The sequence below is a fragment of the Pseudochaenichthys georgianus genome, chromosome 15 (genome assembly GCF_902827115.2).
Source record: "Pseudochaenichthys georgianus chromosome 15, fPseGeo1.2, whole genome shotgun sequence".
NCBI classification, from domain to species: Eukaryota; Metazoa; Chordata; class Actinopteri; order Perciformes; family Channichthyidae; genus Pseudochaenichthys; species Pseudochaenichthys georgianus.
The window spans coordinates 18716797-18738834 of record NC_047517.1 but is presented as its reverse complement, the minus strand read 5'-3'; the positions used below and the strand labels follow the sequence as shown (position 1 = coordinate 18738834).

The 22038-nt window shown below is 41.5% G+C and overlaps 2 protein-coding genes and 1 long non-coding RNA gene across 3 annotated transcripts; 2 read left to right on the top strand and 1 right to left on the bottom strand.

The window, feature by feature from the left end:
• Positions 1-9143: 9143 nt before the first annotated feature.
• Positions 9144-12861, top strand: LOC117459905 (cofilin-2-like). The gene is made up of 4 exons (XM_034101077.1): positions 9144-9211; positions 11249-11535; positions 11697-11773; positions 11887-12861. The coding sequence occupies exons 1-4, from the start codon at positions 9209-9211 to the stop codon at positions 12000-12002; spliced, it is 483 nt and encodes a 160-aa protein (XP_033956968.1). The 5' UTR covers positions 9144-9208; the 3' UTR covers positions 12003-12861.
• A 1672-nt stretch (positions 12862-14533) lies between these two features.
• LOC117459906 (cofilin-2-like) lies at positions 14534-16906 on the top strand. The gene is made up of 4 exons (XM_034101078.2): positions 14534-14642; positions 15555-15841; positions 16212-16288; positions 16418-16906. Exons 1-4 carry the CDS (start codon positions 14640-14642, stop codon positions 16522-16524), a joined length of 474 nt encoding a protein of 157 aa, XP_033956969.1. The 5' UTR covers positions 14534-14639; the 3' UTR covers positions 16525-16906.
• A 1868-nt stretch (positions 16907-18774) lies between these two features.
• LOC117459916 (uncharacterized) lies at positions 18775-21425 on the bottom strand. The gene is made up of 4 exons (XR_004553578.2): positions 21322-21425; positions 21006-21112; positions 19917-19975; positions 18775-19588 (listed from the first exon to the last, which is right to left on the bottom strand). It is a non-coding gene; the product is annotated as an uncharacterized lncRNA (long non-coding RNA).
• Between the last annotated feature and the right edge of the window lie 613 nt (positions 21426-22038).

The following is a 22038-nucleotide window of genomic DNA, read 5'->3' as shown; positions in this document are numbered from 1 at the left end:
TGCCTTGCAGCCGCAGCATTTGCGTCACACAACAGTCGGCCGTTCACGGAAACAAACGATTATGACAGAGAAATTATATCATGAAAGTTACAGTGCTTATTAAGCATTTTAAAACGTATGTGGTAAGTTGCCAAAGTGCTTTGTTTTGAACGTTCATCAGTATTATAATCAAAAAGAGAAATATTAACGTTAGTTTTTACTGAAATGATCAAATAAAGTCAACATTTCACAGTCTTTACTGAGCTGTGTGGTGTTTGTTCAACTTTTAAAAGATGTTTGAATGGTGATATACACAGTGATAGATGTTAAGGACTAACGTTTATAATACATTTGTATTGATTTTAAGATCTTTTCATAGTTCATACAATCATACGTATTGGGAACATTTGTATTAATGTGGACCGGAGGGAGAGGGTGACGAGCATAAGTTTCACTTTCATTTTTTATTTCAATTCCAACTTTGGTCATGAAGAATATGTTTCTCTGTTGTCCACGTTCATAAAGCAAAGCAGCAGCATCAGAGCACGGTGCAGAGTCTCTAGATGAGTCCGTTGTTCTTATTAAACATCCATGTTGTAGTCAGCAGTATAGAAAACTATAGGTTACTTACGTAACCCCAGGCCTCAGAGTAACATGAAGTGAGATGTCTCACTATGGGATGCGCCTCATCGTGGAGCAAACAGAAGCATCAATCTCATTACGCCAATCCTGATTGGCTGGTGATCTTGACGTCAGCGTCAGGGGAAATCACCCCCTATAAGTAGCTTGCGCCACAACGCATGCGTCATTCAAAATAAGCACCTCTTCTCGCTTCACCATAGCAAGGAGGGCCGTCTGGTGAGACATCTCACTTCATGTTACTCTGAGTGCTGGGGTTACGTAAGTAACCTATAGTTCTCATTCATAACACTCCGTTCGATGTCTCACTATGGGATATTGTAGCTCCCGTATTGCCAGACGAGCTTATCTCGAAAATCGCCAACCGATCAGAATTTTAACAGGTAGGACTCCGACTCAACCAGGTGCCCAGCACTGCTTGAGTCAACCTGGGAGTAGAACGCCCAGACTGTTAAAAGGCGGACACAAGTGAGCAGCGAGTAACAGCTCACCGCTTGCACCAATGTCTTGAAAGGGAGACATCCTGAACAGAGCCCAGGATGCCGCCAGACCCTGAGTCAAGAGAAAACTCGCGAACCCGAGGGTGCCTGCGAGCTCTGACTTGTACGGCCCCCACAGCAATTGCCCCCACAATCCAGTGGGAGAGCCGTTGCTTAGTAACAGGCTTGTGAGGGTTAGCCCAGGACACGAAGAGTTGGTCATTAAGACGAAGCTCCTTTGATCTGTCTATATATGTGTGTAAAGCCCGGACTGGACACAACAGATCCTGCTGCTGCTCCCCGGAGGAAACCAGCGGCGGAGGAAATGCCTCAATGTCAATTGGGGTACACGAACCAACCACCTTTGGTGTAAAGGCAGGGTTGGGTTTCAACTAGGGCCGGGACTTTAACGCGTTAATTAAGATTAATTAATTACACAAAAATTAACGCATTTTAATCGCACTTTAATCGCACTTATTTTTGCACAGCGGAACGTTTCTCACTGGATGAGTTTCAGGCGTACCAATTATACTGGAGCACCAACTAACGTTCATGACTTCAGCATGGGACTTCAAACAACAACAAACCACGGTGAACAATAGTCAAACATGAACGAACAAGCTGATGAGACCGCTTTGGTCGGCCCCGTGGATGGGACATTTTGTTTTAAAAAACGGACGGATGGAAGCGTCGATAAGAGCACGGTTGTGTGCAAATTATGCAAAAAAGAATTTGCATATCACCGCAGCACATCAAGCCTAAAGTATCACCTAAATGCAAAGCATGTAGCAGCTAGCGTGGACGATAGCCCGACTCCGAGTGCAAGGAACCACACCCTGACCCAACCCACACTCAACCAGATGACTGGTTTCAGGGCCAGGATAAGTAAGTCCATGTCTGAGAAAATAACCAACTCACTGGATTGCACTCGACTGTAGACCACTTGGAGTAAAATCCATGTGAAAATTGCTTCTCACTGTTCTCAGGTCAAATATGTATATTTGATTAAAAATGCGATTAATTTCGATTAATTAATTACAAAGCCTCTAATTAATTAGATTAATTTTTTTAATCGAGTCCCGGCTCTAGTTTCAACAACACTCTCGTTTGCCCTGGGGCGAACTGAGTGCATGAGGGATGTACAGACAGTGCATGGATATCACTGACCCGTTTAGCGGATGCCAGGGCCAGTAACAGCACTGTCTTGAGTGACAGATGTTTCATATCAGCTCCTTCCAGGGGTTCAAATGGGGTCATTTTGAGCCCATTTAAAACCACTGCCAGGTCCCATAAGGGCACCAGCGACCTGGAGACAGGGAGGAGCCTGCGAGTTCCCTTCATAAAACGGCAAACCAAAGGATGTTGGCTAGCCGTCTTACCCTCAAAGCCCACATGGCATGCAGCAATAGCAGCCAGGTACACCTTGATCGTGGAGAAAGCTCTGTGTTTATCGATCAAGTCCTGTAGGAATGATAAAATCGCCCCGACAGGACATTGAAAAGAGATGTGTCCTTCTTGAAGGCACCACTCCTCAAACACCCTCCTCTTACAGTCGTAAAGAGACCTGGTGGAGGAAGCTCTCGCACTCTGAATAGTGTTTATCACCTTCTGAGGGAGTCCCACTGTATTCAGATTGTACCACTCACGGGTCAGGCCCATAGTGCCCCCCCCCCCCCCCCCCCCCCCCCGCCTGAGACAATCTGTCCCTGTGTGGTGGGGGCTGCCATGGCTGCCCGCACAACAGCTGATATATCTCCGCCAGCCCGTACGTTGCGGGCTAGGACGGAAACATCAGAGTTAAACGGAGCATCCACACCAGAGCTATTTAATAGAAGAGTTACGACATCTCCGTTCACTCCAATGGACCACTTTTTTACAGCAATGGCGGATTGTGGAGCCTCTCAATCGTTCCCCGGAAGTTAGCGCCAAGGCTGGCAGAGCTGTGGAGTTGCAGCATAATACACCGTTCGTGACGGACTTTTAAAGGTAAGAAGAAGTTTAAAGATTTATATTGCGGATATTATCAGTACATCTGATTCAAATGAACATGTGTATTAAAGGATGTCAGTGGATTATCCCTAAATTAGTAGATTTAGGGAACGTTTACAGATAACAGATTAAGCTAGCATACCGAAGCAAGTTAGCAACACACGTTGAACAGCCTTTTAATTGTAAATTCCGTTCTCTTAATGTCATTTCGTCCAACGTTGTTGAATTAGAGAAGAGGGGCTTCTAAACGGGATTGTATGCGGGGGTGGAGGGAGTTAAATATTAGATAAATATAACTTTGGTGCGTGTAAGAGTGAGTGTTTTTAGCAGAGCCATATTGTGTCCTTGTGATTCTGTTGATTATTACCTGTCTGTATAATGTTGCAGCTCAGCTGATTCTGGATTGATGGCAAAGGGAGAGGGACTTAAGTGAGAGTGAAAACACAAGGTACGTTTAATACTACTGTTTTATATAAGTAAACACCTTATCTCCCCAAGGCATTTCCCATCCAATAGGTCTGCTGTGTGTGTATAACCCTTTCTCCTGTCTGTTACTCCCTCTTTCAGCACAAGAACCAGAGGGGGATTCAATGGAGCCTGAATACCTGCACTGAGACCCTCACCCTGAGTCTCAACTCTGTGTTTTTCAAGCCTTTCCCTGTTTTTTTGTATTAAACAAAACATTAAGCTTTCCCAATGGTGTGGTTTTCGTTTTATGAAAAAGTGCAAATGCAGTGTTTGTATATAATTACATCACATATTGTGTTGCTGTTGGTCGTGAAATTGCTCCTGCTGACTTGAGCCAGCCATTTTTTCCTCCGCTCTGTGTCAGTGGGGAAGCCGTACATTCGTACTCCTTTCTCTGAGCGATTTGAGCATCCCCAGGCAGCACAGCAAACCATGGTGGCTACTAGGAGGCAGCACAGCAAACCAGGACAACACGGAGGAAAAGGCACCGACAAACTGCATGATATGCTATTCAATGTGTATTGAATTCCATGTATTTGCAATGGATGTTCCTAAAACAACACATTTAACATCATAATATGCTGCTTATGCTGCTAGTCCTGCTGCTGCTGCTGCTGCTGCTGCTAGTCCTTTGATAGTCACCTGTCGGTCTCCTGTCCTTTCTGAAAGCCATAAAGATGACATTAGTCATTTAGATAACTTGTGTCCTCAATTACCAGGGGATTACTGAAACTACCATGAATTTAAGAAAATGGTAGAAATGAATCCAATCTGAATTTTAAAGCATTACTTTAGATCCCCTCCCTCTAAATGTATCAATAAACATTAGAAAGTGATGCTCCTGACTACCATACAAGTTAAAGAAGATAATATTGGTTTGAAAGAATTCAAAGCTATAAATAAACAGCAACAGGCTCTTTAACAAGCTACTGTTAGTAACATGTAAACTAGTTGTTCACACTAATCCTAATATTATCACTTAATATTAGCAAATTCGATTTTATTTTTTAAAACATATTGATGTAAATACATACACATATCGATTTGTTGTATAAATATTGCAAATCAAAACCTTTATTCACTAATAATTAACAAAAATCGTAGTTCTATCTCCTGTTATCAATGCATTCACATTGCCCGCCATGAACTTCCGGGGAACGATCCTCGGCTACATGAACCACGTGACTAGTGCTGCGTACCGGTACGCCGAACCGGTACTGGACTTGTAAAAAGTTTCGGTTCAAGTCCGGTTAAAACCGGAACGTCAGGAACCGGTACTTGGACTCGCAAAAAAACTAGCACTTACGTATATTCTGGTGTCTGTGGTTATTTAAACATTCCCTGATAAACGTGATTCAGTGTCAATAAATGAGTGCTAATCCCAGTGTGCTCAGTGTACAACATCACATGTCATTTCACCTTCGATTCACGGTTTGAAGACGTAGCATTTCCCCACATGCTAATGCTAACCGGAAGTGAAGAATTTTCAGAATAAAAGTATTAAGTAAATAGTGTGAACTTCCGGATTTTCAGAATAAAACTGATTTAAATTAAATAGTGTATTTCATTCAAAATTACGCCATATCAACATTGATTTTAATTTCTAACAGTATGTATGTACATCACTATGTATGTAGTATGTACTGTATAATGTAAACATTATTATTATATTGAACTTTGTAGTAGTTCACTGTAGTTGCTGTCATAAGTCATTTGTAGACTAAGTGGAAAAAAGTGTTTTTTTTACATTTGTACTTTTTAGAGAAATGTAGACACAAGTTGGAAGGGAGCACAATAAACCTGACGAGTTTGAATTTCAGTTGTTTATGAGTTAATTTCAATTGATAATTAGCTCACAATAAGTTCACTTTAGTTACTCGCACAACTTGACACAAGCCATGGGTTCAGGTCCGGACTTATAAGTCCGGACCTGAACCTGAACCTCTGGACTTGAGTCCGGACCTGAACCTGAATGTGAGTCCAGGTACGCAGCACTACACGTGACGATAACCATTTTTGGACTTCCGGTGTCGTAACTCTTCTATCTATATGGCGCTGATCCACACTACAGCTTCAAAAAAAGCTTGGAGCTGGGCGTGTCTGTAGCTTGGGGATTTTATTCAAGCAACGCGACCAAGAACCAATCACATAAATCTCCTGCCCCCGACATACAAAGCAAAAACCCCCGGGGATTTTATGGGAGCAATATATATATAAACTCCCCAAACAGGCGAAAACCTACCAGTTTCATCCACTGTCTCTGCCACCTCCCTCCATGCCTGGCTCCTCCGGTTTGTATCCCGGTAGGTGAAGAGGGTCTGGTCATACAAAACCGGGTGATTTACTACGGCGATAGTTAGTTTCTCCTCCAACTTTTTTTGAAATATAGAAATGAACGGCGGGATATCTCTCCCAGCTTAGACGCGGTTTGATTGGCTACGGCTTGAGCTGTCAGATTTTCCGAAACGGGATTTGATTGGCTGGCGCTGGTGGTCCGTCTCCGCCTGCGCGTGCCGGTGGTGCCTTTACAGCTCCAGCCGGCACAGCGCATGCGTGTGACGGTGGAGCCCTTACGACCCCAGCCGGCACTGCGCATGCGCGTGACGGTGGTGCCTTCACAGACCCGTCAATAATCCGCCTTTTGAGAGATACCGTAGCTGCTCTCAAAAGGGGAAGAATTGGCGGGGCTGTTTATTGGTTTTATTGATTTTCTTTTCATTTTTTTTAGCTGCGCCCTCGGCCTGAAGCCTTGATGCGTCAGCGGCAAATGTTTTATGACAGAGGAATCAATCAGCATGTGTTTGTGCGGACTTGAGGATGGTGTTTAGGCATCTCTCGAGGCGGCGGGAACACATTCACGGAGGGGAGAAGGAGGGGCTGTCACACCGCTCGCTTCTTCTTCCTCGACTGCAGGCCGAAATTCTGGGTTGGCTGCGCCTGAGCTGCAGCCGGAACCGGAGATTTTCTCGGCCAACTTGCCCTTGTCTCCAGCCTGGGCTGAGGACTCGGGGTGGGCTGCGACCTCTGCGTCTTCGGTGTTTTAAACCGAGCAGAGTTTGAGGCAGCTTGGGCGAAGGACTGCTGCTGCGAGAGCAGCGGCTGGACCCTTCGAGGAAGGCAGAGGTGGAGTGCCTCGTCCTCCCTCTTCTTCGTCTCACACCTCCTTTGCATGGAGGCGAGAGCGGAGCCAAAAATTCCCTCGGGAACGATGGGCATATCCAGCACATCCTCCTTTTCCCGGTCTGGGAGGTTGGTGAGGTTGAGCCATCTCGCTCTTTCCTGCACCACCATGATCCCAATTGCCCGACAGGTCCTCGCAGAGCTCCGCTTGGTAAGCGGTTAACAGCAAGGACACATTCAGGGCCCTGGCGGACAACGCTGCCGCTTTGTAGGCCTTTTCAGTCATTGCTGACTGAAAACGGTCCGACTTTGCTGGCAGCGTGGGGTTCCTGCTTGGTGACGGGCCCACCTTCGGTTCCATGGGCGGCATGCAGAGCAGGCCGAGCTTCTCCATTCCGTCACAGTCTAGGGAGGAGGCACCCTGGATTGGGACCTTGTTGCTGAAGGTCCGGTCTCTCCACGAGACCAACATCTCATCCAACATCTCCGGGAAGACTGGAAGGAGTTGTCTCTTTTTCCCCGCTGCTTGGGGAAGATGTTTTCCCTCGTAGCGGGACCTGGAGGTCTCCTTGGCCATTTCGGGCCACGGGACATTGAGTCTGGCCGCAGCGCGTTTACACACGGCCTGCAGGTCCATGCTCAGACTGGGCGAAGCTGGTGTGCTATCGCCCGGGAGAACAGCACTTGCCTCAGGCTTTGCAGCCTGAGCCGGTGACATGAAGGTGTCCTCTTCCTGTTCATCTGATTCGGACAGGAGGAACGCCAGGGCGTCCTCCTCTTCGTCCTCCTCGTAGTCAGGTCCGAGGACATCCTCCGCAGCTGAGACCATGGTGAGGTCTAACCGGGAGCCCCAGCTTGGTGGAGTGTCTTTCCGTCACCGGGTCCCGGCTTGCCAGGGCGCGGGATTCTGGTTCTATAGCCATAGCAGATAGTGAGCCCCAGACCGACACGGAGAGGGGCTCACTCTCTGTGGCGGACGCCCCCGTGTCCTGACTGCCGGTCGGCGGGTCCGTGGACATGGGGGGGGTCCTGTTCCGACAGGCTAGCTTGTCGAGCTAACCGTCGGCGGAGGCTCTTAACAGTGAAGCGGACGCAATGTCCGCATGAGCCGGGGTTGTCGATAGCGCCTCGGGCGTGTTCCAGCCCGAGGCAGGACGAATAGACCTGGTGTGTGTCTGTGCCCGATATCTTCAACCCGCAGCCGCAGAGTCGAGCCACCGAGTCGAGCCACCGAGTCGAGCCACCGAGTCCCTGACTCCTCTGGTGTGAGGGAGAGGGGCGTCCATCTTGGCCGCCTCGTGGCGTGGAGAGGGCCCGCTCTCGACAGGTGGGACGGGAGAAAAGATAAAACCACCTTGTCCTTAATCCGGAGAAAAGGACGGTGTGGGTCTTTTATTCCCGGAGAATACTGACTGGTGTGGCAGTATGCTCCTTTTTAATCCTTTTCCCCTCCGTGGAGGAGAGAAAAGAAAAAACTTCCTCGCTACCGTGGTGTCGGTAGAGAGGGAGCGAGCTAGCAACAGGTGTGCTGCTAGCTTAAAAAAAAAAAATTGGACCTACCTTACTTTCCGGGAGAGAAGGGCGAGGTCGATTTTAATACTAACTGGCGTTAGTACTACCGTCTTCCTGCGAAGCAGAAGGAGTAGCCGGCGAGCGCCCGTCGACTGAAATGGGTATTTGGGTTCAGTCTGTGGACAGTGAAGCTTGCCCGGCTACTGTAGAGATGTGCTCTGAAGCGAGAAGAGGTGTTTGAATGACGCATGCGTTGTGGCGCAAGCTACTTATAGGGGGTGAATTCCCTGACGCTGACGTCAAGATCACCAGCCAATCAGGATTGGCGTAATGAGATTGATGCTTCTGTTTGCTCCGCGATAAGGCGCATCCCATAGTGAGACATCGAACGGAGTGTTATGAATGAGAACTGTAGTTTCCATAGTTTCCCCACAGCAGCAGACGCACAAAATGACGTCCGCTGGCGCATCATAAACACGTCGGATAGTGAAAGTGCATTCGGATTCTCTAAAGTAGCGCAGTCTCTTCTCCTAAGTCCTTTTGAATTCTCCTATCCACTATCCCTTAACCCCGTGACGTTTCACTCAGAGGTCAAGGAATAGGAGATAGGGTTAGAACTTAGGAGCTGATTTTTAAACTATCCGACCGCAACCAGGAGGGCAAACACAGGAAGGAAGACAAGACACGGGAAGAACAGAATTTCAAAATAAAACCATGACAAGACAGACAAAACTAAAATCGTGACATAATTGTGATTTGAAGGTGTCGACTGCAGTAATTGTGAAAAAAGGACCCACATGCTACCCACAATGGGTGCACTTTGTTCCACTCAAATTGTAATCGTAGTTTTGTGTTCATTCTTGCCAAACAGGTAAGATATGAAACACCCTTAAACATGTGACACAAATAGTTTGAAAGGTGTGCTCATTCATCCTGGCTCCTCCTTTATGAGTCATCCTGCTCTTATTACCCTGCAACATTTTGATTATTGCAGCTTATTTCCATTACACAACAGAGGCAACATGGTGAGTAGCGTTTACAAATTATTTGGCTGGATTGTGTTGTGCTGTATAATTTAAACTTCCTTGGCAGTTTTGTACCCCACAGGACGAGCAATAGAGATGATTGAAGTGATAATTATCATGTTAACACTACATACACTACACTACAACTGTATTAGCCTATATGTCGTTATATCAAGTGTAAGATTTGTTTCAGATGTTTCTCTTGATGGAATGGTTTGCTAGGTAAAAAGACAGTTTAGCGGTGGCCTAAATGAAAGAGGACTAAGCTGAAGACCAGGGTTGGAAAAGTGAAAAACAGCAGTTTCCTCTCTCTCATAACCACCATTGAATTTACCTTTTGCAAAGCCCTTGCCCTGCTCAGTGGCCAATGGATCTGTATACTGGGCAGCTTCAAGTTATCGATGGATAAATGTGTGAATGTGATCAGGGCATTCATGAGAAAGAGAGCTCTGCTCTCAGTGAAACCTATTGGGTTGGGATTGCTCAAGGTGTGGTGCTTTGTTCGTGCTTAAAACTTGTTACGAAATAATTGCTTGTTTGTCGTTTTGTGCCAAATGGTTTCACAATGACTAGAATATGACAAGACCCATGGCATGTTGTTAGTTCAAAGCTGGTTTATTTGCATGTTGAATAGCTTCCCAGTGCAGAGCACCAGGCTATGACCTACTTCAGATCCTGGGAACGCTTATTCATCACGGAAAATCTTGTCTGTTTTATTTTCTTATTATTCCTTATTAATAAAGAATGTTAACATGTCCCATATTATATTTTATTATATAAAACCCAACTTTAATATTTCGACATATCTTACCTAACTTAGAAAGTTAGGTAAGATAAACTTGAATTATTAAATTAAGATTTTTTTTAATTGGGTTGTTGGGCTAATCTTAACTTTTCTTTGCTAATGACAATAGAATAGCTAGCTACAGTGTCGAAATAATATGATTGTAATTTTTACCTTGGCGTTATACTTTTAGACGTCAGTTCCTTCTCCCACCCGGGACTCAAAATGGTCCAACAGGGGAGGTGGGTCCCAGCATGGAGCACTGCAGCTAGTGTGCTAATGTGTAAGATTTGGCCTGAATTGTAGTTGAAAGCATTATATCTAACCCAAGAGAATGTGAAGAGGTTACAGAGTTGACGTTATTTCCAGGACGTCGATGTGTTGGGTTCCAGAGATACCTACGGAAATAAGCATGTTAACCATTTAGCCCTGGTATGGCCTGTCTTGTAGTACCAGAGGTTCTCCTGGGGTGATGGTGAGTCTCTGTATCCCCAGACAGCCCTAGGTTTAGAGAATGAGAGGGTGGAGCTGACCTGAGATTTGCAATGGTCCCAAAACGTTTTGCAAGTTTTTTTAAAAATTATAATTAAATGGGAGGTAGAAAAAGGAAAAACGACTCATACTCTTGCCTCATCCTCACCACTGCTGGGAGGCTGCTTCGTGGGGAGCAGAGCCAGCAGGGCCTGCATTGACAGTTAGCTTAAATTGAACCACAGTTAACCCCATCTCTGATCAGCAAAGTATCTTTAGCTGTTGTTACACAGGTTAGTACCAGACGCTTTGAACACACAAAATCTTATCCAAATGGGTAAACTTAAATCAGTTTTCAAATTTGCCACAAATGTTCACTTGGTCCCAGGGATGAAAAAAGGATTATTGTTGGTCAAGTGTCAATATGTCCTCACAAAGCATTGTTTTTGGCCATAACACAAGAATCCATGATAATTATGACAATTTCACAGAAATGTCTATTAGGAGATATGAACAGAGTGATCACATTTTAGACAGACATCGACGTACTGGCTGGTTGGTGGAGGCATACAACCGTGAGGCATTTCTTGTGTCTTTAGTTCAAGGCTTTTATTGGTCATGCGTAGGCCTACATAGCTACAATGGAGTTATGACGATGAAAATCTTAGGTCAGAGTAACTTTGTGTGTTACTCTTGTGATCTGTCTATAACTTCAAATGTTTGTATATTGGATACATTTTAAATGTATTAATATATTATGTTTTGTGTTTTTCTCAAAACAGGCGTCTGGAGTACAAGTTGCTGACGAGGTGAAGCAGATCTTCAATGTCATGAAAGTAGTCAAAAACGACGATGATGAGAAGGAACGTATAAGAATCGTGCAACTTTGGATTGATGGTGAAATTAAAGTGGAGAACATTTACAGAGAGAAAGATCTGGAAGGCGTGGACAATGTCTTCAAGTTCATCAAGGATCTGATGCGGCCGGACCAGTCCCGCTACTTCCTGTATGACTGCCACTTTGACACCAAGGAGTCAGGTCGAAAAGAGGAACTGATCTTTATGATGTGGTAGGTCTTTTTTTTTATTGAAGCCTAAATACTCTGTATTTAGAAGGAGAAGGATTTTGTAAAATCCTATTTAATGTATACTCTTATCCTATGGAAACGTGTTTGAATGTTTTGAAGTAAAGTCTCTGTGGGACACTTAATAAGATTATTTTTCCTTTCAGGGCTCCTGATAATGGACCTATGAAAAGTAGAATGCAGTATGCTAGCTCAAAAAGTGCTATGTGCAGGGTTGTGCAGGGTAAGTTTTTTTTCTGCTTTGTTCAATGTTTTATCACATTCATTACGCTTGACTTTACAGTTCAAGTTGAATGGAGTTTCATCTGTTTTAAGTAACTACGTTTTCTTCAACAGGTGTCAAGCATATCTTCGAGATGCATGACGTTGAAGATATGGAGCCGGGTAGTTTCGCAGAACGCCTTAAACATAATGTTCTCAAAATTGAGGGGCACCCTTTGAGGGGTAATTAAACAAAACTGCTCCTCCCATTTTTCATAACAAGGCACATTTGAAGGAATGTTAGGGGATAATAGCAACAATTCTGAAATCAAGTCATTGTACCCTTCCAAACTGTCCAAGCACACTGTTTTGGCTTTAAAAAATAGTTTTATCCGGGTGTAACTTTATTCATTCGTTAACATTCTTAATGGGACTTTGGTGTTTTTTTCTTGTAATTGTTTCCACATTTCTTGTTATTCTACAGCCATAAAAGGACGTAAATAACAGGCAGTGCAGGCTTAGGGCCCATGAGGTGGGCGGGGGCCCTTCAACAATTTGTAGGGTTCATTTTAATGAAATCATACATGGTTTCATTTGCATTAAATATCCTCAAAAAAGGCAAACCCATCTATGTTATGGTACACTTTATCTTTTTTGAAAAATAGTCACTATAAATCTAAAACAAAATTAGATGCTTGTCCAATTAGACGTACATATGATAGCTTTAGGCAAACAAATATGTTAGTATTGACAAACTGAACACATCTGCATCTTTAGCGAGCTTTCAAGCCTTTCAAACGCTTCAGTAAGAAAAGGAGATTGTTGCAAAAATATTGTAATGCTGGGTATTAGTTCTTGCTTATGAGTAATGTGTAGCTGTGGTTTTATTGAGGGAGGTGTCCACCACAGTTGGTTAATGGCTGAGCAGTATCTACATGCTTGGCCAAAGGGGTTATATGTGCAAATTGCTACATTGTGTTTGTGAAGTTCAAAGAAGCGGCAGATTAGCCACCCTGATTGAGTTGACTTATTGGGGACACCTCAACCTCAGGTTAACTGTTGCTGTGGTGAGGTAATAAATCTGGGCTCTGTTGAGCTAGCAAATGCAAATCGTCTCCTCACATTTCTTCCTTCCTCAAACTAGTTATCCCTAAACATACAAGAGATTCAGACACCCCATGTTACACAAAGCAAACACAGATGAACAATTCAGGTTTTGTAATTTACCAGTAGATGTCAGAGTTCTCATAGACTTAGGTTTGCTGCTTCAACGTCACTGAAAGGGTTGGGGCCAAATTGACAATGTGCTTGCAGCAGCATGAAGTTTTCGACTGACACAGAGTTATGCAGCAGCCATTTCCTGCTCCTTGTGGTTTAGGGTTTTATTTCCCCTTTTACTACCATGAACACGCTACCATTAGAACTGGCAGACAGGCCTTATCTTAGTTATTATGATAAAACAAATAAAAAATTAAAACTTTAGGCTTCCAAAAGATGGCTTTATATACCTAACTATCATACTTTTGCTTAACAGGCTTTCAACTATTTAACATACAGGATATTTCAGTTTTTCTTAACAAGTCACAGATTTCAAGGCTTGCAACGTGTTGTGTAAATGTAAGCAGGCAAGCTATGACATGTGCTGACATTTATGCACTCTGCTTTTGAAACAGACAGTAGTCCGGATGTGGGCGGGACTCTGACTCTGTGAGCCACTGAGCCCCACAGGAGAAGCAAAGCCACTGTGATGCTGAAGCAGAGTATCTCTATTTAAAAATAGTCACTGTGGAGGAAGCGTTTGGTATCTATTGAATGCTGTTTCAAAAGAAGAGTTTTGAATATGTTTCTGGACTATCCATCATCTAAAAATGAGGAAGAATATTAGTGTGCCATGGATAATAATAATAAAGTGCAGTAATTTAACTAGATAGACTAGACTATTATCTTTTTGTTCATTGATATTGTAGTGTTTTTATTTAATGCCTACAAAAAAGCATGGTCTTGAGGCAGACAGCAGCATTACATTTCCCATTTCAAACTATACATTGATTCCTTTACAAGAGTGCTAGGAAAATCCTCGTTTTTTTAAATATTTGACTGATATTTAAATTATTTAGAACAAAAGTTTAAATTATTGGATTATGTTATAGAGAAATGTGCACCAGCGTTACTTTTTGTGAATCATGTAAACTGCACTGACTCATCACTCTTTACAGAAAATGAAAAACATCAGGAACTATGTTGACAAATTAAAACGTACACTTAACGTAATATTGTCCAGATTGTTGTTAGTATATACATCTGTTATATACTGCAGAATATTTACTGTGTTTAGTGGAAATCTAAGTGTTGGAGATCAACACTATTACGACAATTGGAATCTCATGGAGGCGTAACGTCTCAATTTTCCTAAGGTAGATGGATAAATCCTTTGACTTAACTTGAGTGCTCATCCTTTGTTTTTTACCTTATAAGGCCAAGTATGTGGACAGATTTGTTCTCCATATAAGGGTGTTTTTTGCCGCGCCCACCGGTGAGTGACTCAAGCTCACCTGGTGTTTGCATTAAAAAGGAAGGCCTCTGTCTCTACCTAACTGATGATGGAAAGTGTGACTAAAATGTTTTTAATTGTGATGGACAATGAAGCCCATAAATCTAATGTGATTTAGGCATCAAATGTAATGTGAATACATGCAAATGCTGAGGTTGCAGCTGAAACTGTCTTGCACACCTGGGAAGAGGGGGATGGTCTACTTTGGAGGTGGTGTCTTCAGCCCAGCTCCTCCTCTATGAGTCAACCTGCTCTGCTTCCTTATGACCCTTCAGCATTTTGACTGCTGCTACCATTTTTTCTCAGTTGCCTGTTTCCTTCACACATCACAAGCAAAATGGTGAGTACCTTTAGAATATGGCAGGATTACCTTGTGCTGTGGCATTTAACAACTTATGTGTGCCCCAAAGCACATGCATGTAGAGATGATGAAACTTTGAAGTAACACACTCATTTCAGCATGTAAAACGTTGAACACCAGTGAAGCTTGGTTGTCATTATATCTACAGAGTGTAAGATGTCCATTTGATGTTTCTACGAGTGAATAGTTTGCTGAGTGAAAAGAGAGTTTGGAATTTGAAAGGGCATGCTCAAGGTGTGGTTTTGCCTCCAAAATGGAGGGAGCTTTGTTCGTGCTTCAAACTTGTTCAGAGAGAATGCCTTGGGGCGGTCTTTCTTGTGCTAACTTGTTCCACAATGACTGGAATGTGACAGAGCCAAGGCCTTTAAAAATGCATAGGGAAGCTACAGCCACGGCATGCTGCTGATGGAATATTTGCAAGTTAAATTGCATTAGTAGTGTTGACAATTCTTCCTAAAGCCTAGTTTTGAAGAACTTCCTGTTTCTTAATCTCTTCAGTTCTGCTTTCTGTCTCAAAGTATGAGAGAACAAAGTTTGCTCATACAGGAGCCAAGACCCACATCTCACTAAAGTGATCATACTGGTCTTTATTTTATTTAATATCATTTTACAAGACTATGAACATTTATCTTTAAAAAAAGATTTGGTGCGGAACTTGCCAGTCACTAAATCTAAATGAAATTCATCCACTTACATCTACTTTGATTTGTAGTTCTCATTTTCAAAATACAACATCTTACCCATCTGTATACATTTTAACTGCATTTTATTGATTGCTACGATATCTCTGTAACCGAAAATGTGTCAAACATTGGATACATTTCAAATGTGATCACACGTGTATATTTTCTTTGTGCTAAATATCTAATGTTTTGTGTCTTCTCAAAACAGGCGTCTGGAGTAAAAGTCGCTGACGAAGTGAAGCAGATCTTCAATGCAATGAAAGTAGTGAAAAGTGATGATGACGAGAAGGAACGGATAAGAATTGTGGTACTTCATATCGATGTGGAAATTAAAGTGGAGAAAATCTACCGGCAAAAAGATCTGGAAGACGTGGAAGATGTCTACAAGTTCGTCAAGAATCTGATGCTGGCTGATCAGTGCCGCTACTTCTTGTACGACTGCCACTTTGAAACCAAGGAAGGCATTAAAAAAGAGGAACTGGTCTTTATGATGTGGTAGGTCTTTGTACTTTAATTTAAGCCCTAAATACTCTTAAATGTATAAACCATCTGCATCCTCAACTAACTGCACATTGTAGAGAAGGACTAACAATGTTATCTTTGTAAAATCCTCACATGTATTTGAGAGCTTTTTCTATGGATTTATATTATTGTGTGTGAGAATCCTAAAGTGAAGGTGCGACCAGGGATTTTGGGCCACATGAAAAGATAATCTCATTGGTTACTTAAACATTTGTTTCTTAATGTTCTAAAATTGTTTTGGCCCCTGTCAGTCACGGGCCCTTAGAATCGTCCTAACTTTTCACCCCCTTACGGCGCCCCTGGTTGCGACACTAGACTAATGTGGAATTATTCTTCCCCTCAGGGCTCCTGGCACTTCAGTACTCAAAGGTAGAATGCAGTATGCTAGCTCAAAATCTGCTATCCAGAAGACTACGCAGGGTAAGTTGGGTTTCTTTTTTTTTCTTTTATTTTTCTGCTTGAATGTTTTTATCACATTTAATGACTTTACATATAGTTCTAGTGGAATGGTGTTCCCTCTGTTTTAAGTTACTCTTATTTCTTCAACAGGTGTCAAGCATGTTCTGGAGGTGAATGACATTGACGATATGGACATTGACTGTTTCACAGATCGCCTAAAACAAAAAGTATCAAAACTTGAGGGCCACGCAGCATAGGGTCATTAAACAAACTACCTTTCCCCTGTTACAGGCAAGGTGCATTGGAAGGGATTTGAGTAGATAAATGCAACATTTCCAGATTATCTGTGTATTTTGAATTGGTCCAAGAAAACTTAAAGGGAAGGATTGGATTCCAGATGGGGTTAGATTCCTGTACCACAAACAAATGTGCCCTATAAACTGTCCTGTCACACCAGTTTGGTTGTGAAATCAGTCTTGTTGAGATGTAATTGCATTCATTCTTTAAAATAACCATTCTATACTTGATGTTTTTTTTCTAGACTGTTAGACTTTGATGCATATAAATGGTACTTTTACAAAGTCAAAATGCAGCAGCTGTTGGACTCTATGTATTGTCAAATAAACTCTATTCAACCGATTTGGCATGGGTTGTGATTATTTCTTCTCTCACTTAAAGCAGGTAAGGATCAGGCTATAATTGGCAGGTAGCTGGGGGTTGGTCTTAACACCTGGATGTATTTCAAAAGGATTCTCCCTCCCTTTTAGTGTCAGACTAGGAGGTGATCTTCGTTGGCCTGATGACTTTCGGATAACCCGAGTTTTAAGGTTTAGCTTGCGTTTTACCAACCACTGAAAGTGATATGTCCATAATAAATGTATTGGAAACTGAGTACATTTGAATGGGACTATAATACTAATTTTACAAAAAACATCAGGTAGCTCGTTCCAAATGTTCAGTTCAGTGCTTGAATTGGAATAAAAAAGGTGCCAGTACTCTAAATCAGCAACTGTTTCAAGTCAATTTATTTATACACAAGAATTTGGCTCAAAGTCATATAGTATATCCTATAATGCTGGTGGGTTTGTCTCTTTGTTGTATATTTTAGAACGGCTCACTGTGCGTAAACAAAATGACTCGGGGTGCATCTGAGATTAGAGGGGGTGCAGGGGTAATTTTTACAAGTGGGGAGTGGATCTAACACAAGATATTTTTTTAAATATTTAAGTTGAATGCATCAATCTGGTGCACTTTGAGAGCAAAATTAAGAGATCTATGGATACATCTCTCAACATCCATATGAAACAACTGTAAACAGGTTATGTCTTTACGGATATTATACAAATCACTCCCCTTTTAAACTCTATTTTTGTTTTACTGTCATATAGTATTTCATTTTAGGGAGTTACTCGGATGAGTACCAGGAGACAGCGTTTGGTACTCTGGTACAATTGTGGTGAAGGCATCTGAGTTAGATGTATTTGAACCGAAATGTCTACATGCATAGCAGAAGATGGCATCTTTTTTACAGGAAATTCCAGCCAATCTCTGTTTTGAAACCATGTACCACTGTACAGGCGAGTTGGGAACTTGTTTAAATATACCTGGGCAGGCTCTGTTTTGCCGAGGTCCTCTGGCACTTGCGGGCCGCCGAGGGGTGGCGGTGTTTGGGGCGACGTAGACTGCTGCTCCGGTGGCGAGGCGGGCAAAGCGGCGGCGGCACCTCATGACGCATCTGAGTACTGAGTACCACCGTAGCCAACAGGTGTTGTGTCACATTATGCCTCCCCGTCATGAAATGCCCCCCTTGTCACGGGAACGCGCATTTCTAAATGACAGTTTTTGTTTTTTTAAATCTTTTTTTTAATCATTATTGTTACGTCCTGTCTGTATAAACGTGCTTTAAAATTAATGTATTGTTTAATTTTACATAGTTGTCATCTAATAATCAAAATATATGTTTACAAATGTTACATAGTCTTTGTCAGCATATTATTTTGTACGCATAGCGTACAAAATAAAAGTGTTACATTCATGAAACTCATTCATGAAATACCATGTATTGGTACCAGTCCTAGAACCATACCCTGAAAAATGCTTGAGGGTGTTTTTAATAGAAACCTCTTTTTTTGGGGTGGGGTGGGGGGCATTTTATGACAGGCCTGGCCATCACAATATGCCCCCCCCCCCTTGCTATCTTACAAAATAAAAGTGTCACATTCATGAAACTTGCTCCATTTATTGGTACCAGTCCTAGAACCATACCCTGAAAAATGCTTGAGGGTGAGATTCATAGACACATCTTTTGGGGTGGGGGCATTTTATGACAGGCCAAACAATAGTTGCATTGGTTGAAATGACAGTGGACAGTTAATGATGGTTCCTTTCTTTCTTTCTTTCAGTCTTTATTTCGAACAGATTAAAAAATAACAAATAACAAATGTGAAAAACAGAATACCGTATTGTTATAATACAGTATTTATCCACATTCATGGTAATAATTTGTATATTCAACAAAAAAACAAAAAAATGTCTTCATATTAATCAATCAATCAATCAATCAATGTTTATTTATATAGCCCAATATCACAAATGTTACATTTGTCTCAGTGGTCTTCACAGTGTGTACAGAATATCAGTATGACAATACGACACCCTCTGTCCTTAGACCCTCACATCGTACAAGGAAAAACTTCCAAAGAAAACCCAGTTTAAAGGGAAAAATGGGAGAAACCTCAGGGAGAGCAACAGAGGAGGGATCCCTCTCCCAGGACGGACAGACGTGCAATAGATGCCGTGTGTAAATTGAAAAGATAATACATTTGCAACATAGTCCAAATGTTTGGAAATGCATGTGTGTATAATAGGAAGATGAATCCACGAGGATATCCATCCAGGACCGATGATCCAGGACCACAGCCACGACTCAAGATCCAGCGCTCGCGATCCAGGACACAGGACCGCAGGATCATCCATGACTCCGGACTCCGGATGACTCCGGATTAATAATAATAATAAATCATATGTGTCCGAAAGGGAGTAGGAGGAAGCAAATGCTTATTAATTCCCACCACTTACTTGATCAATGATTGTCCTTTAAATCATTATGCAAGTTATTTACATGTATACATACATATACAATCATTTCTCATCTTCAATCACCTTTCTTCATTCTCATATTTTTCCAAAAAAGTGTTTCTGTACATCCTTTTAAATGCCTTCAGGGCATTATGTGCATCCAGGGCACAAGTACGGTTGATCCACTGGAGGCCTTTGTACACATTGGTGGTGGTACCACCGCTGACAAATGTCACAGCAAATCTGAGAAAACAATAAATACTTGTTATGTAAGGTATGCATTATGGAATTTTGTTATGATAATAGAATATCTCTAATGTATTTCCCACTAACATTCTAACCATTCCTTCAATTATCGAAATCTTTCAAAAACATAAATGTTCTGTTATGAGAAAAAAAATACATTTTCAACAAAAATGTATAGAAAAACAAGCAAAACATTCATCCTTTATCAGTTAATGCTGAAGATGCTAAATATAGTAGCAATTACCAACGCAAATGTTATGTTGATAAAGTCTGGAAACATATTTCTGCTAATTTTCTTTATTTGTAATGTGCAATAGGAAATTACCCAATGTTCTTCATCCTGCTTCTCCATCCCGCAGTGAAAGCAAAGCCTGCTTAGATCATCTGTTGAGACAAAAAGTAATCAATATCTTCAGAAAAACAACATTGCAGATTTGGGGTCAAGGTGACCCATTCCAATTTTTGACTAAAAGGTCAATTATATAAGGACACATTTGTTGTGGTCTTTTATTATTTTGTGTGAAGAAAAGGCAAAACACACACAAACACATAGATTTTGTAAATTATTAAATCTGAGCACAGAGGAGCCATCTGCTCCTTCTTTCACACTCTCCTTACCCTCTGTAGAATGGGAACCTGCACATTAATGTCATTACAAAACATCCAAAAACTTCTTTCGCATTGTACGCATCAATTTAAGCTTGGTTCTCGTGGTTCTTTTGTTGTTCATCACATGTATTAGCTTTACAGATTTATAATAAGTTCAAGGTAAAAAATTAACTGAGGATATCAGTTAAAAGACACACACCAATGAGCACATTGAAAGGAGGAAGATGGGGAAATCTCACATCTTAAATAAACCGCAGAATTGAAAGGGTGTGTTAGAGTGTGACGTGTGTAGCCTATATGAAATTGCAGTTCAAGATGCCTGCCTGCGATGCTTCATATGTTATCTGTTTGGAATTGAGATACACAATGTACTGTATATAGTGACTATTTACCCTAATCTATACTTAAGCCACTGTGTTGTTTTTAAAACCCTGATAATGTCCCTGGTCAATATTAACCTGTTGAACATGAACAGAGACTATCTGAAAATTATTATTATTATTATTTTTTTTTTTTTAAATGTGTTTGTTATTATTTTATTTTGTTGGTACTTTGTTATAATTATTAATCTGAGTGAAAAAAAAAAAAAAAAGGAGAATATATATATATTATTGTTATATATTTGTTTCTGACATGTTCAATAAATTGACTAAACTAACTAAACTAACCCAACCAAGCAGTGATACAATACAACAATTTGCATGGCACATTATTAATATACTAGGTTATTGATGCATACTTATGAGATACAATTAATACAAGTAACTACATGAAGTCATTGACAATGTTGAGAAAAGGTAACAACCCAGATTTTATGAGGAGAGAAGTAGCAATGTCCAGCCTCAGCTCGTGCACTGCCTTCTGTGAAGTTTCAAACTCAATTGCCTCCCCCAGTAAAATCTTCTCTGCAAACTGAAGAGAACCTTGATTAGTCTATGATTTTACCCTAAAATGGAATACAGACAAATGACCCAACAGATTTAAAGAATGACATGTTGTAGTTTGATACAATTCAATACATCTTTGATCAAGATGTATAAAAGCAAGTCAAGATATTCAGTCTAATTGCTACTGAATTTGAGTTTGAGAGTAATGTTTGGGTAAATGCATTTCACACTCACTTTTAAGGCCAGGACACCACAGGATGTTTCATGAATGTGACACTTTTATTTTGTAAGATAGCAAGGGGGGGCATATTGTGATGGCCAGGCCTGTCATAAAATGCCCCACCCCCCAAAAAAGAGGTTTCTATTAATCCCACCCTCAAGCATTGTTCAGGGTATGGTTCTAGGACTGGTACCAATAAATGGAGCAAGTTTCATGAATGTGACACTTTTATTTTGTACGCTATGCGTACAAAATAATATGCTGACAAAGACTATGTAACATTTGTAAACATATATTTTGATTATTAGATGACAACTATGTAAAATTAAACAATACATTTTAAAGCACGTTTATACAGACAGGACGTAACAATGATTAAAAAAAAGATTTAAAAAAACAAAAACTGAAAAGGAAGTGACGAATGAATTTCGACACCTCAAATACGGAGCGAAAAGTTAAACCAGAAGAATCAAGACTATGAGCTACCACTAAACAACTCACAGTCTGAAAATTACCATTAATAAAAACCCTGAACGTTTACTTTTCGTTTTAAACATCGTTTTAAGGTGTAAACGTGTCATTGTAGGAACGTGTCATTTAGAGGTGTACACGTGTCATTTAGAAATGCGCGTTCCCGTGAAAAGGGGGGCATTTCATGACGGGGAGGCATAATGTGACACAACAGTACCGGCCCAATTCAAGCACTGGTTCAGTTGCTAGAAATCAGAAAA

Excerpts from the sequence above, each read along its gene's own strand:
- LOC117459905 (XM_034101077.1), top strand. Across the intron at positions 11,536-11,696 it reads GAACTGATCTTTATGATGTG|GGCTCCTGATAATGGACCTA; the intron begins GTAGGTCTTTTT and ends TTTTCCTTTCAG. Across the intron at positions 11,774-11,886 it reads TATGTGCAGGGTTGTGCAGG|GTGTCAAGCATATCTTCGAG; the intron begins GTAAGTTTTTTT and ends TTTCTTCAACAG.
- LOC117459906 (XM_034101078.2), top strand. Across the intron at positions 15,842-16,211 it reads GAACTGGTCTTTATGATGTG|GGCTCCTGGCACTTCAGTAC; the intron begins GTAGGTCTTTGT and ends TCTTCCCCTCAG. Across the intron at positions 16,289-16,417 it reads TATCCAGAAGACTACGCAGG|GTGTCAAGCATGTTCTGGAG; the intron begins GTAAGTTGGGTT and ends TTTCTTCAACAG.